Raw genomic sequence first — 27,325 nt, 5'->3', positions numbered from 1 at the left:
TGGGTGATGAACATGTGAGGATATTAACCTCAGGCCTTAGGGATGGTATGCATTTAGATGAAGCAAATTGGTCCAGGAGGGAAATTGACCACATTCTGCATCTATTTTAAAGTTCTGACAGTTTTGTTTTTGATAAATATGTGTCGAACTAGGGAGTTATTTTTTTTTTTTTCCTCATGAACTAGAAATGGACATTCTGAAATTACAAACAGTCAGTCTGGAACACAGCTTTTTATATAAAAGGTAAGGGGACTGCTTTAGAGGTGGCTGTTTTTGGGGGTGGGGTGGATAGAATTTCAGTTCAGCAGCCATGTGCAAGACACTTTGTTATGTTTGGAGAAGACCTTAAGATGTTTCTTTAAACAGGGTCAATGGACAGTTGTATCACAAGAGTAACTAGGAATGAGTAACCATTTTCAAGCACAGACTACGAAGGCTTCCAGAAAGACCTGTACTTAGATTCTTTATGGGAAAAGCCAATAAATGCCAAACATTATAGTTTCCAAATGTCTGGAATGACATACTAATGCTGGACTTTTATAGGTCTTACCCAATGCAGGGGACAAAAACATGTATGTCACTGGGAATGACCCTTATTTTGAAGAGAATACTGTTATATCCAACCCCTCCTAGGAAGCCTTAATAAATTCACCTCCTATATTCCTGCCCTCGCTTGATTTTTTTCCAGCTTGTTCAATTGTATGTGCACTTTATAATATCCAAAAGTAAAGTTCCACTATTTAAATGCTCTAGAAGCTTATAGCTCTGTTCTACAAAGAGCTGTGACTGGTTTCTTACTGAGAGTGAGTCTTTAAGAACTATTTAACTTTTGGCTAGAGCATCCTCCAAGTGTTCTGTGCATTTTGAACTATCTGCATTTTTGTACGTTTCTCAAATGCAGAACTTCCCAGGGGAAAGTAAATAGCTTTCTTATCAGTATGAAATACCAAAGAAACATACCAAGCTTTTTCAAGAGGAGTCTTATGCCTGACAGTTCAGCAGAGTGGGAGGTTTGAGGGGTGGAGCCTGAGCATGCTCTGCCAAGTTTTATTTTCTTCTTATTCAGGGAGAAATGACTCCTGGTGGCAGAGCTCCTGGTTGGCTGTCAAGCATCACCCCATGGGAATCAGAGAGATTTATGAGCTTAAAGAGCCCCGTTCGTCATGAACTAGACTCAGAGCAAAACAAAGGTTATCTTGCACTATTCACAGATTTCTTTTTGTCAAGAGATCAGGAGACCGGGAAATTAAAAAGTTACCTATACACATGGGCAGGCAATTGTACACACACGTGAACTATCTGAGAGAACAGGGAGCAGGGTTGTACAGAGCTGCGGTCAGGTCATGTTCAAACCATTGGGCCAATCTCCCAAGAGCCTCTTGTGAAAATGGAAATGGATTCTACCACATATTCCTTGCATGGAGCTAAGACTTATTAGCATTGCCAGTTACTAAGATAGAGCATTGGGTGTGTTTATGAAGACAGTTTCAAGAGCATGCTGAAATCATATACTGTATATTTTCATGTGTTTAAAAAACGTGTCTCCTAAGATCATTGACTTTGACTAGAGGAGTCTGGAATGTTGTAAAAATGCTAGTGCTCTTGATTGTGCAGATACAGCATACAGATTGAAGACATGACTAGCCCCTGAAATCCACAAGATTTGCAGCTCATTCCAAACTGGACTCTCAGGATGACTTTCCTTGGGTGTCAGATGCCTTCAGAGAATGTTCCGTGTTTGTGAGGATTAGAAAGGAAAAGCCATCCTAGGCCCTTGAGAAGGTAAGCTGGGCTAATGAACATTTTTTTTTCCTGATGTCATGGATTATTTTTTGTAAGCCTCAATATTAACGTTACGAAATGCCTTGCTCCAGGTCAGTGGAGTGTTGTTTGCCTAAGTGTTTAGATGTTGAATAAGAGTTATCTGCCCCAGAGGATAACGTCACATAGCTCTTCAGAAGGACTTCATGAAAATATAAGTAAATTATACAAGCACTCTTCTTGAAGGAACAATTTCACAAATGGACCGGATTTTCTAATGAACCATTTGAACAAGCCCTCTCTTTGACATCAGATTTCCTTCCCGACATAAAACTGTAAAAAAATAATCTGAATTATTACTTCTGTTACAGTGCCATCTTGCTCAAAATATTTCATTCAGGGATTCATATATAATTACCCACCTAATAAAAGGAGCTATTAGGTTGTAAAGATCCTATTCCTTCCATGCTCTTTTAAAATTATGACCTACTCAAGCTTGAAATCAAAGGCAGAGCTGAAAGGAATAATTCAGCTGAAACTCTCTTATTGGGTTTTCAAGTTGCCTAACAGATAAATATGCAAACGGGCTCCCTTTTGGCGATTCAGCTGCACAAATGGATTAACTCCAAATTTGCAGCTGCAAATTCAGAAACTAAAAGGGTGCACACACAATGTTTTTAATTTCACCTAGTTGCAAGCTGTAGATAAACATGGCAATAGGAGTTTAAGGTTCTAGCTCACAATGAAGATGCAGTTTTTAAAGAGCATCCACCGGATTTAGGATGATGTGTCAGAAGTGTCAAGCGATGTCTTCCCCTCCGTTCCTCTCTGACTCTGGGCAGGCGTGGTGCAGAAGGTTTCCTTGACAACAAGCCTGGTGGTCGCCACTCACCAGCACTGCCTGCTCTGAGTCAGTGAGGATCTTGGTGGTGGAAGAGACATCATGCAAGAGAAGGTACTGTTTGAAGCTGCCTTCCATTTTCCTTCCCTTCCTCGGATGGGATGGGTCTGCCATGTCCACAGAGGGTTTCAGGAAGGTAGATCGGGGCTGAGGGGTGGCATGGAATGTGTGGAGCTGGCCACCTGCCCAGGGCTGGCTGCCAAGGAGGACTCAGGGAGGGATGGGATGGAGAGGGGAACTCTTCCAGCCAGACTTCTGAGGGAGACGGACTTGGTGAAGCTTTGAAATATCATCACAGTGTGGGATGGCACAAAAGCCACCCAGATTGAACAGTGCCTTGTTAGAAGTTTTAAGCTCATAATTACCGTGTGTCTGAGAAGATTGCATATTGTGTCCTCCTTCAGGAAATGGACCGGTGGTGGGCAGCATGCCCCTAGCTGGAGATTTTTAAATGTTCCTGTTCTCCAGACATCAGTGTTAACCAAGGGTGGATTTATAGATACCTTGCTAACATGGGTGAATTTTACAGCCACTAGCTGATACCCACCACCTGTGCAAGTGTGACCGCATTACAGAACGTATGCCTTCTGTTTGCTTGTTTACTTTTTTTGTGCTGTCAGAAAAACATCCAATCCTTTGGTGAGAAAGTTCCCATGGGTGCTCTGAACTTTAAATTTGAAAACAAAATAGTCAGCTTGCACTGGTTAGCCATGGCAGGGTACAGGCTTCAATAATGCACTTGCCTTTTGTAAGACTAGACCTACACGTTAGGAGAAACTGACAGGCCTTGATGAAGAACGTTAAGTATTCGTCATGACAGTGAGGTCACTGCAGTGGCAAAGGCCCAGGACTATTCTCACAGCTTCAGCTTTGACATTGCAGTGAAGATGTATCTGCTTTTGTTAAGGGACCCCAGAGTCCTCATTTTGAAACTCCTGATGCCCAGGAAAGAAGGACTGCTGCTTCCTTCTGAACTGCTTCAGGATCTTCCAGGAGTGGTCTTGACGGTTGACCTGTACACTGGTTAGCGTTCTTGGACACAGGTGTGCTGTTCATGGGTAATTGGTAATGCTGCAGAGGTCCCCGAAAATTCAGCTCGTCAATTCCGCGATGCGTGTTAAAAGGCCGAGCCTGTGATAGCGTTAAGCTGCTTCATCAGCCCTTCCAAACTTGCCATTTGTTCACTCAGATCATCCTGTTCATACACCTACAGAGAGAATGAGAGCAAAGGATTAGTGCAGGTGAATGCTGGTGCCTTCCTTTTGTAAAGGGGGCCACCCCTGATCATTTCACTATGCATTCTCATAGCCCAGGGGCTGCGCTCAGCATGTGGTCATCGGCTGAAGACGCTGGGCGTAAGAGAGGCAGTGGCGAAGGGCTGTGTGCTACTTCACCAGTTTCAGCCTCGTGAGGGGGCGTCCGTGTGGAAAACCAAATCTTGTTTCAAATCAGGTTCTACCAATGACTAGCTATGTGATCTTGGACAAGTTAGTAAACCTCTCTGATGTGTAGTTTTCAGGTATAAAATGATGATGATTATATCTATTTCAAAAGCTATTCTGAGCATCCTGTGAGTTCAGCACATGGTAGATGTTGAGTATGTTAGTTACTTTTCTTGTCCCTCAGGCTATAAACAGAATTTACATAAGCAGCTTTCCTCTGTAATAACCACACAAGTATTTTTTGGTGGGAACTTGACCTCGTGGTATTAAACAGGTTGTAGATGGTACCTTCTTATAGGAATTTCAGCCTGCCAGTAAATGATTTGGGCATTTACTGTGTTATCTTTAGAGTTTAGCAAGGATTGAAAATAGCCAGTTTGGCTCAAAAGACTGGCCCTATGTATGAAAAGGGAGGTTGCAGTGAGGTGATTAGTTTTGTTACTTCTTTCCCCAAATGATGTCATAGTTGTCTGGGTTGTTTTTCTTGAATAATCTAGATCTCATTGTCCAATACAGCAACCTCAAGTCAAAAGTAGCACCTGGGATTTTGAAATGTGAATAGTCTAAATTGAGATGTGTTGTACATATAAAATATACATCATATTCTGAGCACTTAGTACAAAAAAAGTAAATATCTTAATGATAATTTTTTATATTTATTGCATAAACAAGTGATAATATCTATATGGGTTAGATAAAAATATATCATTAAAATTAATCTCACCTATTTATTTTTACATCTTTTCATGTGACTCCTAGAAAGTTTCAAACTATGTGGTTCACATTGTTTTTCTATAGGATAGTGATGACAGTGTATATATATACACACGTGCATATTATATATATGTCTATACACATATGTGTGTGTATATATGTATGTAAAGTCACTCAATATGTTGCCATCAGCTTGTATGTATAAAGATTGCCTATAAGTATCAATGATTTTTTTTCACATAACTACATCCCTGATATAATTTTTTTCCATAAAGTTTTTTCTCTTCATATTCAAGTGCAGGGAAACAGAACTAAACGAACGGTCAGAACAGCGAGGGCTTGGGCTTAATGGAGAGGGCTGGTTGGCTCAGACTGCTTGGCACAGCAGTGCTTCCGTGAATTTCAAGGATGGCCTTACGTTGGCTGGGTCCTCTGTTGGTTTGTGGCTCTCCTCAGACACTTCAGGGGCTGTTGGCACAGATACAGGAAGCAAAGGAGATCTTGCCTTTCCAGCCAACCCAAGAGAGGCTGTTTTAACATGAGTCTTGGGAAGAGTAGGCCCTAAAATAGAAAACAGAGTGATGAAAGTGCTGTGTAGAACATTCTGGAGCGATCTTGCAAGTGTGTAAACCAAATCCAGTGGGCTGGCACTGCCTTTAGGCTACTGTTCACTCTGTAATCAAGAGGTGAGTTCTGACACATGAATGGGCTCATTTTATTTCTACCGAATGGAAGACAAATCTTGATTAGGCCTCTCCAGATGAAGCTCCACCAGTCATACGTCACTGCGACTGCATTTCAGATATCCCTGTGAAAGGTTGCGTGGGAACCGTGGAATGTTTGTCATACGGTGTAAGTGTCCGGCCGGCTCAGCTGGGGCCAGTCAGAGCTCTGGGCCAGACAGCCCTGTTCTTAACCACCTATATAAGCCATATACTGTTTAACAAGTGCCAAGGAACACTTGCGCAGTTAAGAGAGATGGTTGCTCTGATCTGCAAATGAGTGTTAGATGTTACAGTGCAAAACAGTTCTTTATGGCTAACCTGATTGAGTATTTTCTGTTGGAAAAGAAAAAAAAAAAAAAAGATATGACTCTGTCCTGATCAGTATAGTTTCTCTCAATGAAACCCATTCTAATGCTCATGAAAGTCATTTGAATAACTGCTGAGTTTCTACTAAATGACATTTCAGTCTAATATAAACAGTGGCTACCTTTTATTTTAGGGTCTAGAATTTGCCTAATAAATTCTGCTTAATATATAACAGCAAGTATAAATTTGCCCCTATAGTCTAAAATACAAATTTTATAAAGGCGTATCTCAAATCAGCAGTATACCTCATATACCTGAGGTCTTAGGTCATTTTTAGTATTGGAACCAAGACCTTAGCATAGAAGGCATTGAAGCTATTACAATGTTTGCCTCAGTTCTCTTCTATAATGAATGATGATATTCAAGTTCAGGTGATACCAGTGACATACTGTACATTTTTTTGGGGAAAAAAATGATTTAGAACATACCTTCAAAAATGTAATCTAGTTAATAAAACTCAAAAGTTATTTTACTATCAGAGAAATAGGGCATATCTGCTTATTAGAAAAGAAAGAATGCAAACCATCCAGGAAGCTAGCAATTTATAAATGCTAAAGCCCTTCCAACGCACACTTTCTCATCCATTTTGGCCTAGCATCTAATTCCTTCATATTTATATTCAGTCACCATTTTTCTTAAACCAAGGCTGAAAAGTCTGCAGTTAGAATCATTTATCACTAGAGGGTGATCTTAAGTTTTTGGTAACTCATATGAGAAAAGATAAAGAGACAGAAGTAAGAATCATCTTATTAAGAAAGGAAATACTAATATTTATGCAAGTCCTACTAAGCTCTAGACTTGTGCTAAGAAATTTATTCCAATAGCAGAGTAGGGAAGAATTTGGGACTAGCAATAGCAGAGTAGGGAAGAATTTGGGACTTACCAACCGAATCTGAATTCAGGTCCTGAAAAGCCTAGCTGTGCTTTCTACCTGTATAATTCCTTGCTCAACTAACCTAATTTCTCTTGCCTGTTTCTTCATCTATAAAATAGAAATAATAATTTGTGAGGACTAATAAGATGATGTATTTAAAGTTGCTGATTTCCTGTAATTCTTTCAAAGAGAGCTAGCTGTTAATAAGATTTAACAGACTTTTGGACTCTGTGGGAGAAGGCGAGGGTGGGATGATTTGAGAGAATAGCATTGAAACATGTATATTACCATATGTGAAACAGATCTCCAGTCCAGGTTCGATGCATAAGACAGGGCGCTTAGGGCTGGTGCACTGGGATGACCCTGAGGAATGGGATGGGGAGGGAGGTGGGAAGGAGGTTCAGGATGAGGGAACACGTGTACACCTGTGGCTGATTCTTATTGATGTATGGCGAAAGCCACTACAATATTGTAATTACTCTCCAATTAAATAAATTGAAAAAAAGATTTAATTGTCAAAACAAGCCTGCTAAGTATTCTATCTCCAGTTCATATATGAGAATGCTAAAGGGAAGAGAAATGAAGTAACTTACCCAAATTCATACATTTCAGAAGGGCAGACAGAGTAAGAATTTTTACCAAGACCTATCAAACTCCACTGAACACATTAATGTTGTTTTCATCGGCATGTTGATTTAACCCATCCAACTTAAATGAGCTTTTTGAAGAAGCAGTGTAAAAAAACATGTAACCTAGTTCAAGACTATAAGTCATTTGAGGGTATAAACTACTTTTTGTATTACAGTTTCTTATAGTCAAATTATGTTTGAATTTAAGGAGGAAAACAATGAATTTTGGCATTGATTTAAACTACTTTTATTACAGTGTTATTTAAATTTATACAAACATAAAACTTGGCATAACTTTTATAAACTTGTAGTTCTAAGACTATTCTATAAAACCAAAACATGTTTAAGTTAAATAGCAAAGTACTATACAAATAATATGATTTAAATTAAGATCATCAATTTAATGAGATTGGAGGTCAGTGGGCTAAAACAAAACAGTCACATAAATTTTGTACTGATTGTGTCACACAAGTCGTTTTGAGTTTGTCTTACACGATCCTTTTTTACCATCAGTTTTTTTTCTGGTTGAACAACTGGCAAACCTTCATTCTTCCAAAGAATGTGATAATCCCAGCTGGTCTTCATTGGATCTGAAGAAATCATTTGTGCAGTAAATCTCCCTCTATGTTTTTCCTTTGGCCTCTGCCTAGAAACACAGTGTTCCTACAGCCAACTTGGTCGTAAACCTAAATACAAAGGCAGGCACTAAAAACCGTGTCAGAGTGATGCTATAAATATAAAAGTATTCTCTAGCTACTGCAACATGTGTAATTCACGTTAATATCGTCGATGATCACACAAGTGAAAGTGCAGAGTTTAAAGAGGAGTCTTCATGCAGCACTGGTGAACACTGGGAACGCATCTATGGAACTCCCACTGTGAATGCCATTTTCCGAATTGTGTTTACAGTCCCTTCAAGTATGTTCACGATGTTCCAATTAAACCCGAATGTAGTTTCATTGCCATGGAAAGATGTTCCTCTGAGCACATTCCATGACCTCCTAGCTCTTCCTTCCCTATATTTGAACGATTAACACTTTATATGGAAATATTTGATTTTTTTGGTTAAAATTTTTACTTTGATTTTCTTGATGCTATATGGTGAAATCCAATTAGTTTTTGAATTTTAAATTTTAGTTCTTTAAAAATTATAGTTGATTTACAGTGTTGTGCTAGTTTTAGGTATACTACAAAGAGATTCCGACACACACACATATATTCTTTTTCAGATTCTTCTCCATTATAGGTTACAAGATACTGAATATAGTTCCCTATGTTGCTGTGCAGTGGGTCCTTGTTTATTTTATATATAGTAATTTATATCTGCTAATGCCAAACTCCAAATGTATCCCTCCCCCCCCCTCCTTTCCACTTTGGCAGCCTTAAGTTTGTTTTCTATGTCTGTATATCTGTTTCTGGTTTATAAATATGTTTCTTATGTCATTTTTCAGATTCCACATATAGATAAGATTCTCTGGTATTTGGCTTCATTTAGTATGATAATCTCTAGGTCCATTCATGCTGCAAATGCCACCATTTCATTCCTTTTTATGGCTGAGTAGTTACATAGATACTCTGCATCTTCTTCATCCCTTGTCGATAGACAGTTGGGTTGCTTCCGTGGCCTGGCTCTTGTGAACAGAGCTTCAGTGGACACTGGGGTGCGTGTATCTTTTGGAAGTCGTGTTTTCTCGGCATCTATGCCCAGGAGTGGGACTGCTGGATCATATGGCAACTCAATATTTAAAAAATTTTAAGAAACCTCCATACTGTTCCCCATGGTGGCTGCACCAAGTTACATTTCTACCCACAGTGTAGGTTTCCGTTTTCCCCACACCCTCTCCAGCATCTCTGATTTTTAGTCTTTATGGCCCTGGTGGCTCAGATGGTAAAGAATCTGCCTGCAATGCAGGAGACCTGGGCTCGATCCCTGGGTTGGGAAGATGCCCTGGAGAAGGGAATGCCAACCCACCCCAGTATTCTTGCCTGGAAAATTCCATGAGAAGAGCCTGGCTGACTGAAGTCCATGGGTTGCAAAGAGTTGGAGATGACTGAGCGACTAACACACACACACACACACACACACACACACACACACACACACACACACACACGGCTGTTCTGACTGGTTTGAGGTGATATCCACTGTGGTTTTAATTTGCATTTCTCTGATAATTAGTGATGCTGCACATCTTTTCCGTGTGCCTGTTGGCCATCTGTGTGTCTTTTTGGAGAAATGTCTGTTTAGGTCTCCTGCCCACTTTATGATCAGGTTGTTTGGGGTTCTCTGATGTTGAGTTGTATGAACTGTTTGCATATTTTGGAGATGAATCTTTTCTTGGTCACATCATTTGTAAATATTTTCTTCTGTAAGTTGTCTTTTCATTTTATTTCTGGTTTTCCTTGCTGTGCAAAAACTTATAAGTTTCATTAGGTCCTATTTGTTTACATTTGCTTTTATTTCTTTTGGGAGAATGACCTAAGAAAATATTGCTACAATTTATGTAAATTTATATAAGAGAATGTTTTGCCTATATTCTCATCTAGGAGTTTTTTTGGGGTCATCTCTTATATTTAAGTCTTGAAGCTATTTTGAGTTTTTTTGGTATCGTGTGAGGGTGTGTCCCAGTAACTTCATTGATTTACATGCAGCTGTCCAACGTTCCCAGCACCACTTGCTGAAGAAACTGGCTTTTTCCCACTGTATCTTGGTTCCTTTGTCAAAGGCTAATTGATCAAAAGTGTGAGGGCTTATTTACAGGCTCTCTCTTCTGTTCCGTTTGTTTCTGTGCCAAGGCCATGCTATTTTGATTACCGTAACTTTGTAGTGTTGTCTGCAGTCGGTGAGGATTTTGTCTCCTGCTTTGTTCTTTTCCCTTAGGATCCCTTTGCAATTCTGGCCTTTAATGATTCCATATAGATTTTAGTATTATATGTTCTAGTTTTGTGAAAAAAAAAAAAAAAGTCATGGGTAATTTGATAGAGATCACATTAAATCTGTAGACTCTATTGGGTAGTATGGCCATTTTAATAATGTTAGTTTTTCCAACTCAAGAGCATGGAATAGTTTTTCCATTCCTTTAAATAACCTTCCATTTCTTTTATGAATATTTTATGGTTCTCAGTGTATAAGTCTTTTACATCCTTGGTCAGGTTTATTCCTAAATATTTTATTTCTCTGATGCAATTTTAAAAGGTAATTAAAAAAAATTCTCTTTCTGCTCTTTCACTGTGTAAAGAAATGCAACTGATTTATGTATGCTAATCTTGAATCCTGCTACCTTGCTAAACTTATTACTTGTTTTTGTGTGGAGTTTTTAGGGTTTACTACATATAATATCATGTCATCTGCATATAATTACAATTTTACTTCTTCCCTTACAATTTGGATATATTTAGTTCTTGTATGGTTTCTGTAGCTAGAACTTCAAATACTACATTGAATACAAGTGGTAAGTGGGCATTCTTGTCTTGTTCCATGTTTTAGTGAGAAAGCGTTCAGGTTTTCACCATTAAGTATTACGTTAGCTATGAGTTTGTTATAAATAGCTTTCATTACGTCGAGATATATCCCTTCCATTCCCACTTTGGTGAGAGTTTTTATCATGAATGGATGCTGCATTTTATCAAATGCTTTTTTCTGCATCTACTGAGCTGATCATGTGGTTTTCATCTTTCTTTGGTTTGTGACTGATGTATCTGACTGATTTCATATGTTTGACTACCTTGTGATCCTAGCATGAATCCAGCATGACTATGATGTGTGGTTCATTTTATGTGTTGTTGAATTCAGTTTGGTAATATTTTATTAGGATTTTTGCATCTATATTGATCAAAGATACTGGCCTGCAATTTTATTTTTTGGTAGTTTCTTTGTCTGGTTTTGGTATCAGGATGATGGTAGCTGCATAGAATGATTTTGGGAATGTCCCTTTTTCTTCAGACCCTTAGAAGAGTTTGAGAGAGACCAGTGTAAGTTCTTTTTTAAATGTTTATTTAGCAGAATTCCCCAGTGAAACCATCTAGGCCTGGGCTTCTGTTTACATGGAGTTTTTAAAATTATAGGTTGTTTCACTTCTAGTGATCAGTCTGTTCAAATTATCTATTTCTTCTTGATTCAGTTTTAGTGGGCTGTATGTTTCTAGAAATGTTACTGTCTCTTCTAGGTTGTCCAGTTTGGTGGTGCAGAATTGTTTATAGTATCCCCTAATGATTAATTTTTATTTATATGGTATAACTTTTTATGTCTCCCTTTTCATTTCTTATTTCGTTTATTTGGTCTTCTCTTGTTTATTTTTGATAAGCGTGGCCAAAGGTTAATTTTGTTTATTCTTTCAACAAAACCAGCTTTTGGTTTCATTAACTTTTCTGTTTTTAAATCTCAAGTTCCTCTATGATATTTATTATTTCCTTCCATCTGTCGACTTTAGGTTTTGTGGTTGTTCTAATTCTGTGAGGTGGTAGGTCAGGGCTGTTTTTTGAGGAAGCTCTATTTGCTATAAACTGTACTCTTAAGACTGAATTTGCTATATCCCATAGATTTTTGTATGGTTGTGTTTTTATTGTCATTTTTCTTGAGGTATTTGTAAAATTTTCCCTTTGATTTCATCCTTGGCTCATTGGTTTCTTAGTGCATGTTGTTGGTCTCCATATATTCTTGTTTCTCATTTCTAATTTCATGCCACAGTGGTCAGAGAAGATGCTTGAAATAATATCCGTCCTCTTAAAATCTGTTGAGACTTGTTTTGTGTCCTATGTGGTCTATCCTAGAGAATATTCCATGGGTGTTTGAGAAGAATGTGTTTTCTTTTATGGAGGGATTTCCTGTTCTAAGGGCTTCCCTCATAGCTCAGTTGGTAAAGAATCTGCCTGCAATGCAGGAGACCCTGGTTTGATTCCTGTGTCAGGAAGATCCACTGGAGAAGGGATAGGCTACCCACTCTAGTATTCTTGGGCCTTCCTTGTGGCTGAGCTGGTAAAAAAATCTGCCTGCAGTGCGGGAGACCTGGGTTCAATCCCTAGGTTGGGAAGATCCCCTGGAGAAGGGAAAGGCTACCCACTCCAGTATTCTGGCCTGGAGAATTCCATAGACTATATAGTCCATGGGGTCACAAGAGTCGGACACGGCTGAGTGACTTTCACTCTCTTACTGTTTTAAAATTACCAGTTATGCATAACTGTTTTGTTGTATAGGATCTCTGTTGCTTTACAGATGTTCTTCCTGGAATCCTGTCCATTGATGTCAGTGGGGCATTAAAGTCTTCTACTTTTATTGTATTCCCATCAGTTTCTCCTTTGTTTTACATATTTAGGTGCTCCTATACTGGATGCTGAAGCTGAAACTCCAGTACTTTGGCCACCTCATGCGAAGAGTTGACTCACTGGAAAAGACTGTGATGCTGGGAGGGATTGGGGGCAGGAGGAGAAGGGGACAACGGAGGATGAGATGGCTGGATGGCATCACTGACTCGATGGACGTGAGTCTGAGTGAACTCCAGGAGTTGGTGATGGACAGGGAGGCCTGGTGTGCTGCAATTCATGGGGTCGCAAAGAGTCGGACATGACTAAGCAACTGAAGTGACTGACTAAACTGATACTGGGTGCATATATTGATCATTTTAACAGTATATAATGTCCTTCTTTACCTTTATGGGCTTTGTTTTTAAGGTCCATTTTGTCCTATTTGAGTCTTCCTACTCCTGGTTTCTTGTCATTTCTATTTGAATGAAATGTCTTTTTCCCTCCCCTCACTTTCCATATAGGTATGTCCTTCACCTTCAAGGTGGGCCTCTTGTAGGCAGCATATTGTAGGTTCTTGTTTTATTGTCCAATCTTCCCTTCTGTATCTTTTGACTGTGGCATTTAAAGTAATTATTTATGGGAATGTATTTGTTGCCACTTTAAATCTTATTTACCAAGATTTTTATTTTCTTTTCTTTGTTCCTTTCTTTTTCTTTTGGATTTTCCTTTTGTGGTTTGCTTGTCTTCTTTTGTATTATTGCTTGAGTTCTTTTTGGTTCTTGTGAACCTACGTTATGTTTTTGATTTGTGGTTACCCTGGATTTCAAGTGGGTTTCCCTGGTGGATCAGATGGTAAAGCATCTGTCTGCAATGCAGGAGACCCATGTTCGATCCCTGGGTTGGGAAGATCCCCTGGAGAAGGAAATGGCAACCCACTCCAGTATTCCTGCCTGGAGGATTCCATGGACAGAGGAGCCATTTCAAGCATGTTAACCCATTATTATATCTACTTGCTTTAAACTGGTAGTAATGTAAGTTCAAATGCATTCTAAAAATAACATTTTCTTACTCCCCTCGCCAACATCTTGTAATTTTGATTTCCTATTTTACATCTTTATGCATATCCTTTTGCTGTTCATTGTAGTTAAAACCAGGCTTTCCACATGGTGTTAGTGGTAAAGAACCTGCCTGCCAGTGAAGGAGACATAAGAGATGCAGTTTCGATCCTTGGGTGAGGAATATCCCATGGCAAGCCACTTCAGTATTCTTGCCTGGAGAATCCCCATGGACAGAGGGGCCTGGAGGGCTATAGTCCATAGGGTTGCACAAAGTCGGACATGATAGAAATGAATTAGCATGCACACACATAGTTAAAATCACTTTCACAATTTTTTTTTGAAAAATTTCTTTTAAAATATACGTACTGGCTTCATTTAAGTGTCTATAATCCTTTATGCTTACTTTTCCTATTGCGATCTTCCCCTTCCTTATAGACTCCTGCTTTTTGTCTATTTAGAGAATACCTTTCACTATTTTAGAATAGGCTCAGTATTGATGTATTCTTTGGTTTTTGCTTGTCTGAGAAATTTTCTCTCTCTCCTTCCTTTTATTCTAAATGCTAATCTTGCTGGGTAAGTATTTTACGTTGCAGGTTTTTCCCATTCAGGACTTTGAGTATATCTAGCCACTTTTTTCTGGCCTATAAACTTGGTATGGATAAATCAGATGATATATTTATAGGGGGGAGTTCACCTGCAATTTGTTTTTCTCTTGCTGCCTTTAGGATTCTTGCTTTAACTTTTTCCATTTCAATTAGATGTCTTAGTGTGGGTCTCTCTTCAAGCTCATCTTATTTTGAACCCTCTGTTCTTTCTGTAACTGGGCATCTTTTTTTCCTTAAGGTTTGGGAAATCTTCAGCCATAATTTCTTTAAATACATTTTGATCTCCTTTCCTCCTGCAGTCCCTACTTAAGCATAGATTGGCACCCTTTGTATTGTCCCATAGATCTCATGTGTTAATGTCATTGTTTTTTATTTGTCTTTCTGTCTGCTACTGTGATTGTATAATTTGTTATTCTGTCCTCAAAATCACTTATTCATTCTTCTGCATTATTGAATTTGCTATTTTTTGCCTGTGACTTGGTTTTCACGTCAGTAATTGACTTGTCTAATTTTGAATGGCTCATTATCATTTCTAGATCCTTGTTACAGTGATCAGCATTTCTATTGATAGTCCTTCTTAATTCCTTCAGTATTTTTATTACCTCCTTTTTGAACTCAGAGTCTGGTAGACTGGAGAGGTCTATTTCATATTTTAAAATAGGGGATTTGTCTTGTGTGTTTTTTTTTTTTTTAATTGGCATGGATCCTCTGCTTTTTCATTTTATATTTCTCTGACTCTATTGATTTAGGATAAACAGTTTTCTACTGTGGTTTTGAAGGGCTGTTTTTATGTGGGAGTGCCCTTGTATAGCCTGAGTCCAATATTTTTGGCTCCAAAGGGCTGTTTTTGGTATGGATGCTTGCCATTTCTTTCCTTAGGTTGTGCTGGCCCTTGATAAAGTGTGTGTTGCTGTGACCAGAGCCTTCAGCGGATGTGGGGTGAGGCCTTCCCTTTGCTCTGTGGTTGTCACAGCCCTTTCAGTGGCAGGGTCTGCTCCCCAGTTGTTGGAATAAAAGCTCACAGGCCCAGTTTCAACCAGTGGTATCAGTAGGTAGGACTAGAGCACTCCACTGGGAAGCCACCCTCGGATCAACCTCCGCCTGGGGAGCAACAGTAAGTAATCAGCTCAGATGTCCCCCCAAGCGCTATGCTCACAGAGCTGCCAGTGCGAGTTGCTGGCGTAGTGCACCAGCTCCCCCTGTGGAATCACCTTAGATTTCTGCCCTGTACTCATTCACTTGATGGCAACCTGCCTGTGCTTGCGTGTTCCCAGAGCTTGTAGCAGCGGAGTAGCACCCACTGTGAGCACACTGAAGTGAGGCTGCTATGATGGGTTCACAACCCTCCCACTGGGCACGTGTTGACAATGTGGCTCTTACAGAGGATGCAGCCTCCATCCTATGTGCATTCCCAGCTGTGGCCTAGACCACACTCCAGGACCTTCAGGCTGTCTCTCTGCAGCCAAACCAAGTCCTTTCCCTGGGTCCGGCTACTCAAATCTGAGTTTCAGAACCCAGGCACTGGGCACCCAGCAGACATGTGCCTGGGGCTGGGAAGTCAGTGAGGTGGCAAGGACCTTTTGTGCTGCTCGCTCTCTATCCTGCCTACTGCCCTTCCCTCTGATCCTCCCAATCTGTCCCAGCTGACTTCCCAGCCAGAGGAGGAGATTTCCAGCGTGAGGGGATGTTTCTCATTTCATAACTCCCTGCCAGGTATGGGGTCCCATTTCAACTCTTGTTTTTTCCCCACTTCATCCTATCCAGTTACATGGTCATCTCTTTCTTGTAGCCCTGGTTGTATGAGATCTTCTGCCAACATCTAGTAAGTATCCTGTTAGAATTGTTCCAATATAGATGTATTTCTGAAGGATTTGTAGGAAGAGGTGAGCTCTACATCCTAGTCTCCCATACTGATCTCTGCCTAAATTTCAGTTTTTAAGTAATTTGTCTTTTTTTTTGAAAAGTTTACATTTTAACCCCTAATACGTGCGACATATATTCATGAATTAACACAAATTAATTCACTTTAGCACAGAGATATATACAAAGAGAGTAACACACGAAAGAAGTAAATAGTATGGGCTTAGCCTATTTTGCAGAATATTGAATCAGGCCTGGCCCTGTTGTATACTGGGAAATATATTTAAGAATAAAAATTATTTAACTACTTTTATGGTAGTTTTACACAGAGAAATTATAGTTTTCACTATTAAAATACCTTATAATGGAGTATTTTCTGCCTGGGATCCTAATGATTTGGGCAGGTCTACAATGTATTATAGTGTAGCTGAAGCATTTATATTATTATAATAAGATGCAGACATGCCTAGCTCAAACCCATTAGTAAGAAGATAATTATAATAATTGATTATCTCTAGTGTCCAGGCAACAGTTTTAAACCTGCTGAGTGTTGAATAACAGGCAAGACACTGTGCATTTTACAGAAGGAATCAAAGAGATTGCCTAGTGTTTAAACCTCATATGACACTGTTTTCTCAAGCAATATTCACAGATGCAAAGAAGTTTAGAACGCTGGAACCTCGGCGGCTCTTGGAGTTCAACTAGTGCCCTTCCCATTATTTTGCTGAAGACAACACTGAGGTCCCTGAAGATCAAGAGGTCAAGGTAGAATTTAATTTCAATAACATTCCAGTACAAGAGAAGAATTTAAAGGGTCTCTAGAGTTCAGTATTAGCACTTTATCTGTCATATTATATGGCCAAATTTTTTTTTCTTTTTCCTGAATGGGGAATTAAAGAGTATGAGAGAAATTTTCCAGGAGAGATTTATCAACAGCCAATAAGGCAACTTTGGTCTTGAGTGCCCTTTAGTAAAGGGGAACAAACGTTTTAAAGCAAAGATTTCCACGAATAGATTTCCATGGATAGCGGACACACTTGCTTTTCGATGTGCATTAACTCTGTCCCTGGGCTGTATACATTTGTATTGGGGTAGATTCAGTTTTTTATACTCTGAATCTCAAAGTTTTTAGCTTGGAAACTTTTCTTCTCTTATTCCCTCACTGTGTATTCCTGGCTCTGCCTGCATCTTTATTCTTCTGAAGAACTATAAGACATGCCTTTATCACTTCATGCTTGAGACCTTACCTGTGGCTCTTCCAAAGGCTACATTCTGAATCTATTTTCTATACCACTCAAACCAAGCAAACATCTTCCTATAAAACAAGCAGTCTTGTGGCACAGACTATGTTCCAGTGTGGGAGTAGTGGCACCTGGCACTTGGATTAGTAAGTGATGTCTGAGAGCTCAGTCCAATCTGAAGAGGACTCTAGGAACCATCTTGCAGCCTCTCCCCTGCTGATGGACTGCGGTTGTTGCTCGGTGATTTATCCTAAGTCTATTCATCCTTATTTCCTTCTGTATTTTCAACATAGTCATTTAAACCTTCCTGGATTTCAACTGCAGATGGGCTTTGCCACACTTCCTCTGTTGCTATCTGGGTTTCTGTACACTGTGCTTATACGCCAGTTTAAAAGCCAACTATATTCTTGCAGTCCTGCCTGATCCCCCATTTTTCAGTACTCCTTCTATATGATGAATTATTTTAAGTCATGATAGCCTTTGCCTTGCCTGATGGTGTTCTGACACACTGGAAGACAATCATACCCTCCCAGAGAACTAGAGAAAACAGTAGCAATTAGAAAAAGCATTTACTTCAGGGTATTAAACTCCTGTTCTTCGATGTCAAGAAATGATAGGATTTTTGACAGATTTTCCTATCGTACATCTAGGGAGAAGACTTTGCTTCATACTTACTTATTTATTCACTTTGGAGAACTGCAATTATGCTGATAATTAGTTTAACATAAATTTAATAACATTTCTCTTAATTTCAGTGAAGTTTTTCTGAGTCTTATCAGAGTAATATATCAAAGGAAAAGAAAATGGGCCAGAAGCCAAGAGGTCAAATAGAAAGACCCTGAGCTCACCTCCTCTCATGAGCACACCAAAGTCACAACTATCTGCAGAACAACCACTGATGAGAAAGAACTTACCAGAAAAGATTTTTTTAGAACTGGATATAAAGAAAGAACCACAATGAGACAGGTAGGAGGGGTAGAGTCATGATATAATCAAATCCCATACCCTTGGCAGGCAACCCTCAAACTGGAGAACAGTGCTGCAGAGTTCTCCCACAACAGTGAGAATTCTGAGCCCCTGGTTGGTCTCCCCAGCCTGGAAGTCCTGTATCAGGAAGATGAGCACCCAAAGCATGTGACTTTGAAGGCCAGGAAGGCTTAATTTCAGAAGCACCACAGGGCCAGGGGAAAGAGAGACTTCACTCTTACTGGGCACATGCAGAATCTGACACACACCAGAACCCAGGGCAAAGCAGTGGCTTTCATAGGAACCTGGGCCAGACCTAACTACTGGTCTTGGAAAGTCTGAGGAGGTGGCTGCCACTCACCCTGGATATGTAGATACTGCTGACAGCCACACTTGGGAAAAGTCTATGATGTGAACACTGCTCCTGGCATCTTGGCTCATTGGCCCCAAGACTTAGCCCCACCCAAAAGCAGAAGATGCCAGTGCTGAGACATCCCATGCCAAACAAGTAACTGGCTGGGGACACAGCCCCACTCACCAGCAGACAGAATGTCTAAAATCTTCCTGAGCCCTTAGCCATCTCTCGACAAGCCCTAGACGTGACTGTGCACAACAGAGGGCCAAGACCCAGCTCTGCTCTCCGTGGGCAGGTACCAGGTCTGCCCTCCAGAAGGCCTGCACTAGCTTCTAGACATGCTCCATCAGACCTACCCTGAAAACTATGATCCTGTGGATCGAGGCCAATGCAAGCTGAAAAAAATCCCCAAGCGTGGAAAAAGAAAGAGTCACTCAAGTCCAGGAAGCACAAAGTCCCACATAGCAACTTTGGTGTGTAACTCAGAGGAACACACCAAGACATACTACTTTAAATGACAAAAGGAGACTATTAAAAGCAGCAAATGAAAAGCAAAAGCCTGCAACCAAGAGTTCAGTACCACTAAGTCAACTTTACAACAAATTTTAAAGGAACTTCTCTAGGTGAAAAAAGAAAAGCCCACAACTAGAAATAAGAAAATTATGAAATGGAAAAGCTCACTGGTAAAAGATAAACATACAGTAAAGATAGGAAATCATCCACATACAAAGTTACTAGGAAGATTAAAAGACAAAGATAGCATCTATATCCACAATAAGAGGTTAAGGGATACAGAAAACAATTTGAAGTAAAAGATGATATCAAAAATTAATTATCTGGGAAGGAGAATACCTAAGCAGGGTGTTTTAAAATACATTTGAAATGAAGGGATCAAGCAACTATACTTATACACTGTTGTTGTTGTTTAGTCAGTAAGTCGTGTCTGACTCTGCGACCCCATGGACTATAGCCTGCCAGGCTCCTCTGCCTATGGGATTCTCCAGGCAAGAATACTGGAGCGGGCTGCCATGTCTTTCTCCAGGGGATCTTCCCAACCCAGGGGTCAAACCCACATCTCTTGTATTGTAGGCAGATTCTTTACTGTTGAGCCACCAGGGAAGACCACACACATAATATACACATATATACATATACACATTGTTGTTCAGTAGCTAAATCATGTACCACTCTTTGTGATCCCATGGACATATATATGTATATATGTATGTATATATATGCATACATATATATGTATGTATATACTTATATATATATACACACATAGACTGCTACACAAAAACCTCATAGTAACCACAAACCAAAAATTTAGAACTACATGCAAAATGGAATCCAAACACAATGCTAAAGATAGTCATATAATCGAGGGCAAAATAAGAAAGGTAATAAAAAAAGACCTACAAAAACAAATCTGAAATAACAAAATGGCAATAAGAACGTACATATTGATAGTTACCTTAAATGGTCTGAATGTTCCAACCAAAAGACACAGACTGGCTGAATGGATATGAAAACAAGACCCATATATATGCTGCCTACAAGACACTCACTTCAGATCCAGAGACATATTCATACTGGGGGGATGGAAAAAGGTATTCCACACAAATGGAAATCAGAAGAAAAAGTAGCAATATTTATATCAGATAAAATAGATTTTAAAGACTGCTACAAGAGACAAAAATATACACTACATAATAATCAAGGAATTGGTATAAGAAGGTGATATAACAGTTATAAATATATGTATACCCAATACTGGAGCACCAAAATATATGAGGCAAATATTAATAGACAGAAGAAGATTAATAGTAACAAGAATAGTAGGAGACTTTAATATCATATCAATGGGCAGATTGATCATTCACACAGAAAATCAATATGGAAACACAGTTGAACACATTAAACCAAATGGGCTTAACTAATATTTATAGAGCATTCTATACAGAAGCTGAAGAATACACATTATTCAGGATAAATCACATGCCAGGATACAAAACAAACCTCAGTAAATTTAACAAAGTTGAATTGTTCTATCAAATGTCTTTTACAAGTATAATAAGACTAGAGATCAACTACAAGGAAAAATGCCAAAAATACAAACACATGGAGGCTAAAATAATATGCTACTAGAAAACCCATGGACCACTGAAGAAATCAGAGGAAATGAAAATGACTAGAGAGAAATGAAAACAACAATCCAAACCCTATGAAATGCAGCAAATGTAGTTCTAAGAGGGAAGTTTATGCTGATACAAGAATACCTCAGGAAACAAGTCTCAGATAAAGAACCTAACCTTACACCTAAAAGAACTAGGTGAAGAAGAACAAACAAAATCCAAAGTTAGTAGAGGGAAACGTCATAAAAATCAGAGCAGAAATAAATAAAATAGGCTTTAAAATACAGTAGGAAAAAAAATCAGTGAAAATAATGAGTTGGTTCTTTGAAAGAATAAACTTGATAAGCTAGACATATCAAGAGAAAATGGAGATGACCCAGGTCAATAAAATTGGAAATGAAAAAGAAGTTGCAACTGACACCACAGAAGTACAAAGATCTTAAGAGACTAGTACAAACAACTAAATGCCAATAAAATGAACAAATTCTTAGGTACAATCTCACAAGAGTGAATGAGAAAGAAATAGAAAACATGAACAGAGCAAATATAAGAACTAAAATCCAAGTAGTAATTTAAAACTCCCGATAAACTGAAGTCCAGGACCAGATGGCTTCACAGGTGAACTCTACCAAATGTTTAGATAAAAGTTACCACATCCTTCTGAAACGATTTCAAAAATTTACAGAGGAAGCAATACTTCTGAACTTTTTCTGTAAGACTAGCATCACTATGATACCAAAACCAGGAACTGTATAAACAAAGAGAAAGTTATAGACCAGTATCACTGACGAACACAGATGCAAAAATCCTCAATAAAATATGAGAATTGAACGATATATTGTGCTGGCCAAAAAGTTCATTTGGGCTTTTCCTTTTCTACCAAAAGACTCATATACTATGATCAAAGTGGGACTTATCTCAGGATTGCAATGATTTTTCAATACCTGTAAATCAGTGTGATACACTGCATTAACAAATTGAAGAATAAAAATCATATGATCATCTCAGCAGATGTAGAAAAAAAACTTTTGCAAAAAGTTCAACATCCATTTATAATAAACTCTCCATAAAAAAGGGCACAGAGGGAACACCTCACCATAATAAAGATTATATATGGTAAACACATAGCTAAAATCATACTCAGTATTGAAACACTGAAAGTATTTCCTCTGTGATCAAAAACAACAAGGATGCCCACTTTTGCCATTTGTATTCAATGTAGTTCTGGAAGTCCAAGCAGAGCAATCAGAGAACACAAAGAAATAAAAGGAACCCAAGTTGCAAACCAAGATGTAAAACCATCACTGTTTGGAGATGACATGGTACTACTGTACACAGACACTCCTAAAGATATCACCAAAAAACTGCTAGAGCTCATCCATGAATTCAGTAAACCTGAAGGATACAAAATTAGTGTGCAAACAAACATCTGTTGCATTTCTATACACCAACAATGAAGTCTCAGAAATAGAAATAAAAGAAACAGTGACACTTAATATTGCATTTAAAAGCGTAAAATACCGAGGAGTAAACCTACCTCAGAACACTAAAAGCCTGTGCTCTGAAAACTGTAAGACTTTGATGAAAAAGAAATGGAAGACAACACAATCAAAGATATATTGTTTTCTTGGATTAGAAGAATCAAAACTATTAAATGACCATTTTACCTAAAGCAGTCTACAGATTCAATACAATCCCTATCAAATTACCAACAGTATTTTTCACAAAAATGGAACAAGTAATTTTAAAATTTGTATGGAAACACAAAAGACTCTGAACGGCCAGAACAATTTTGAGAAAGAAGAACAGTGCTGGAGGAATTATATTTCTGACTTCAGACTATACTAAAAAGCCACAGTCATCAAAACAGTATGGTACTGGCATGCATGCACACACACACACATACAGACACAGACACATAGATCAATGGAACAGGACAGAGAGCCTGGAAACAAAGTCACTCACTTATGGTCAATTAATCTACAACAAAGTAGAATATACAATGGAGAAAATACAGTCTCTTCAATAAGTGGTTTTAGAACAGGACAGCTACATGTAAAAGAATGAAATTAGACATTCTCTAACACCACATACAAAAATAGACTGGATTAAATACCTAAATGTACAACTGTATACCAGAAAGCCCCTAGAGGAAAACATAAGCAGAACATTCTTTGACCTAAATCCACATTTTTTATCTCCTAAATCAAATGATATAAAATAAAATGATATAAAAGCAAAAATAAACAAATGGGACCTAATCAAACTTACAAGCTTTTGCACAGCAAAGGACACCATCCACAAAATGAAAAGGCAATGTACCGAATGAGAGAAAATATTTGTAAGTGATATGACCAATAATAGATCAATATCCAACATATATGAACAGTTCATAAAACTCAATAGCATAAAAGCAACTTGATTAAAAAATGGTCAGTAAAACTGAATAGACATTTTTTCCAAAAAGGATATGCAGATGGCCACAACCACATGAAAAGTTGTTTGACATTGCTAATAATCAGTGAAATGCAGTTAAAACCACAATAAAATGACACCTCAAACTTGTCAGTATGGCTATCATCAAAAATAATACATGTAACAAATGTTGGTGAGGGCATGGAGAAGGAACTCATGTACTTTGTTGGTGGGCATGTAGGGCAGTGCAGCCACTGTGGAAAACACTATGAAAGGTTCCTCAAAAAACTAAAAATTGAACCACTGTATAACCCACAAATTCCATTACATTTCTGGGTATATATATCAGAAAAAAAGACTAATTCAGAAAGATGTGTACACCCCAGTGTTCATAGCGGCATTATTTACAAGTGCCAAGGAATTCATCCACAGATGAATGGATGAAGATACACAGACACACATTACTACTCAGCCATAAACAAGAATAAAATTTGCAGCTACATGGATAAACTTGGAGGGCAATATGCTAAGCGAAATAAGTCGTAGACAAATACTGTTTGACATCACCTATATAATATAAAAATGTCACCACACTAGAGAGTGCAACAGAAAAGCAGCAGACCCAGATACAAAGAGCACAGTGGTGGTTACCGGTGGGGGGAGGTGGGGAGGGGCAGTATAGGGGTGGAGCTATGGGAGCTACCATCCACTGGGTATAAGACAGGCTCAAGGATGTATTTTATAATATAGGGAATATTGCCAATATTCTAAAATAACTGTAAATGGAAAGTAACCTTTAAATATCATATAACAATTTTATAAATTTTTTAAAAAATAATAAAGAAAAATCAAAGAACTCTCTTCATGGCTCCCAGATGCTAATTTCATATAATTTTAGCCTGGCAGTCAAGATGCTCTGTGATCACTCCCCAAAATGAAGAATGCTTTGAGAATGCAATAAAGAAAACCCACGTTTGTTTCAGAGCTGGTGGTGAGCAAAGCTGAGGAGGGAGAACAGAACAAAAGGTTTCTGATTTCCTGTATTATTTCTCCCCTGTGATAGTAAAATGTGTGTTAACCACAAAAGGAATTCCAAGCACAGAAAGAGTGCTCAAGTACACAGCCAAACACCGATGGAGGATCCCAGCCTGGGGCTTAGGAGAACCATTCTTTGTAGTTTTGTGACTTTTACCCCATAGCCTAATTTCTTTGGTCTTGATCATTTTAATTTCTACAAAGTTTAAACAATTTCATCTTTCAGCTATTAGCTGTAAAAATTATATGAGAAAAAGAATATAGCTATTCTGTGAAGTGAAAGTGTTAGTCACTCAGTCATGTCTGACTCTCTGCGACCCCATGGGCTTAGCCCACCAGGCTCCTCTATTCATGGAATTCTCCAGGCAGGAATATAGGAGTGGGTAGCCATTCCCTCTCCAGGGCATCTTCCTCACCCAGGGATCGAACCTAGGTCTCCTGTGTTGCAGGCAGATTCTTTACTGTCTGAACCACCAGGGAAGGTATTCTACATATTACTTAACTTTACTAGATATTATAAGTATTCTACCCATATACTTCATTTTTCGGGATGTTTTAGCTGTTCAGATTTAGGAAGTGTAGCTAATTCTCTGGTAAAAATGAATCTAAAGAAATATCTAGCAAGTGAATCCTTAACTCATGAGTTATGATAATTGGATTTTAAATTGGTTCTCTCTATAAAAAAATGTTCCATCATTTTCTCTTAAAGTTATTAATGAAAAACCCTAACAATAATTATGGTTGTTTTGCTTTTTTAATTTCAGACTAACATCAGACAGTTCAACCTAAAATAAGCACTATCAAATTACTATGTGTTTAAATGATCCGTGATTAATTGAAAAATTAAAATTTATAGATACTTAGTGTGCAATAGCTGTAGATTTCCCCTTCCCCAGGGTGCCTGTTGGAGAAGTGTTTCAGGCGACCCTTAGGTGAAACACATGATGCTGATATGATAAATAAATGAACTGACACTGATACACAGCTAATTAAGTGAGCGCGGCTTTGGTTTTAATACTGCTCTCCCCAGGGCGACCCAGTGAGTTGGGGGAAATACAGAGGATGCTGGCGTTTTGAGATGGGCCTGCGCATCAGGTGGAGATGAGCCGCCTCAGCAGGAATTCACTGTTTTAAGTTTTATTTTCACAGTGCAGTTATTAAACATTTCATTTGCTCATTAGGTACATAATGTATGACTGCCAGGTACAGACTCCTGTTAGCACCTCCCTGCAGAGGGCTCTCCTGGGTAACATAGTTCCTGGTGAGAAATATTAGATTAAGCTGCAGCAGGAATGAATTGTACAGACTCAGCTGGGTCAAGTCAGAGGCCGATGTGTAGCATGATTCTGATTTCAATATTAATTTTTACATCCTTATTTACATTCTCCTATTTCCTGTCTCATTTTCCACTCCTTCACCCTTAAGAGTAAGGTTAAAATGGGTAGCTTTGCGGAGGCCTGAGTTCTCTCTACTTTGCCTCACCTCTTCTGTGATATCAGACACACAAAGGAGCTTCTCTTGGTCTAGTTTCCACACGAACCATAATGTTATTCTAACATGTGCTTATTAAAAAGTAACTGCCCTGTGCACAGGTTGTTTGGGGGAATATAAAAGCATCATAGAGACATACACACTTCTCACATGCAAGGAGTTTTTGAGGTTATAAAAGAAATACGACATACGTAAATTGAACACTTTGTGTAATACTCCCTACCTTTTCATGTTCACAAAATATTGAAAAGAGAGTAACTATATTTACCTAGATGCAATAGCATCAGGCATTCTTCAGAAGGGGTAAAATTTCAAACGTGAAATTTTGGCATCAACCTTAAACATTTGGTTTACTATGTGCATTACATTTAAAGGAAGATAAGGAGATCCAACCAGTCCATTCTGAAGGAGATCAGCCCTGGGATTTCTTTGGAAAGAATGATGCTAAAGCTGAAACTCCAGTACTTTGGCCACCTCACACGAAGAGTTGACTCATTGGAAAAGACTTTGATGCTGGGAGGGATTGGGGGCAGGAGGAGAAGGGGACAATGGAGGATGAGATGGCTGGATGGCATCACTGACTCAACGGACATGAGTCTGAGTGAACTCTGGGAGTTGGTGATGGACAGGGAGGCCTGGCGTGCTGCGATTCATGGGGTCACAAAGAGTCAGACGTGACTGAGCGACTGAACTGAACTGAACTGAAACATTTAAGTACCGCTTCTGGGAATAGAAGCTTTGTGTTGTTCTAACCTATCTGTTCCTCCTCGAAGATAAATGAAACATTGACGTGTGTTAATGAGGGCTTCTGCCAACCTGACTACCGTTCTTTACTCCTTCCCATTAAGAAGTAAGGGGAACTACTCTAGGGACAAGCAAGCTGACTTTCATTGGGGCGCCACTCTGTGAAATGTGGGAAGGTACAATTAATGAACTAATGGTCACTATTCAAGTTTTTAGACCTGTCTATGCTGGGACACAGGCAGTCCCCACCCTTTCTGGCACCAGGGACTGGTTTCATGGAAAATAATTTTTCCACAGCCTGGGGTGGGGAGGGGATGGTTTGGGGATGACTCACAGACATTAGGACTTCCCTGGTAGCTCAGACAGCAAAGAATCTGCCTACAATGCAGGAGACCTGGGTTTGATCCCTGTGTCGAGAAGATCCTCTGGAGAAGGCAATGGCAACCCACTCCAGTACTCTTGCCTGGGGAATCCCATGGATGGAGGAGCCTGGTAAGCTACAGTCCATGGGATCGCAAAGAGTTGGACAAGACTCAGAGATTTTCTTTATTTTCTTCATGTACATTTATCATGTGCTTTATTTCTATTAATATTATTATTACATCAGCTTCACCTCAGATCATCAGATTTTAGATCCTGGAGGTTGGGGACCCCTGGCATGTAGGACCCTGAACTTTCTCTCCCTGAATTTTCCAGAGACTACATTTGTTAAGCAAATAAGACACAGTCAGCCTCTAGCAGGGTATCAGCCTCTAGCAGGGTAGACA

At 39.0% G+C, this 27,325-nt stretch overlaps 1 protein-coding gene across 1 annotated transcript in view; it reads right to left on the bottom strand.

The window, feature by feature from the left end:
- Nucleotides 1-270: 270 nt before the first annotated feature.
- DCC (DCC netrin 1 receptor) overlaps nt 271-27,325 on the bottom strand; it is a 1,287,746-nt gene continuing 1,260,691 nt past the window's right edge. The window contains exons 28-29 of the mRNA XM_069569336.1: nt 5,237-5,379; nt 271-3,869 (exon numbers count right to left, since the gene is read on the bottom strand). Of these exons, the coding sequence (XP_069425437.1) occupies nt 3,780-3,869; nt 5,237-5,379 (233 nt within the window). The 3' untranslated portion in view covers nt 271-3,779. The remainder of the gene's footprint in view (nt 3,870-5,236; nt 5,380-27,325) is intronic.

This window comes from Ovis canadensis, chromosome 23 (assembly GCF_042477335.2).
Source record: "Ovis canadensis isolate MfBH-ARS-UI-01 breed Bighorn chromosome 23, ARS-UI_OviCan_v2, whole genome shotgun sequence".
In the NCBI taxonomy this organism is placed as follows: domain Eukaryota; kingdom Metazoa; phylum Chordata; class Mammalia; order Artiodactyla; family Bovidae; genus Ovis; species Ovis canadensis.
This window is presented reverse-complemented; position numbering and strand designations above follow the sequence as displayed.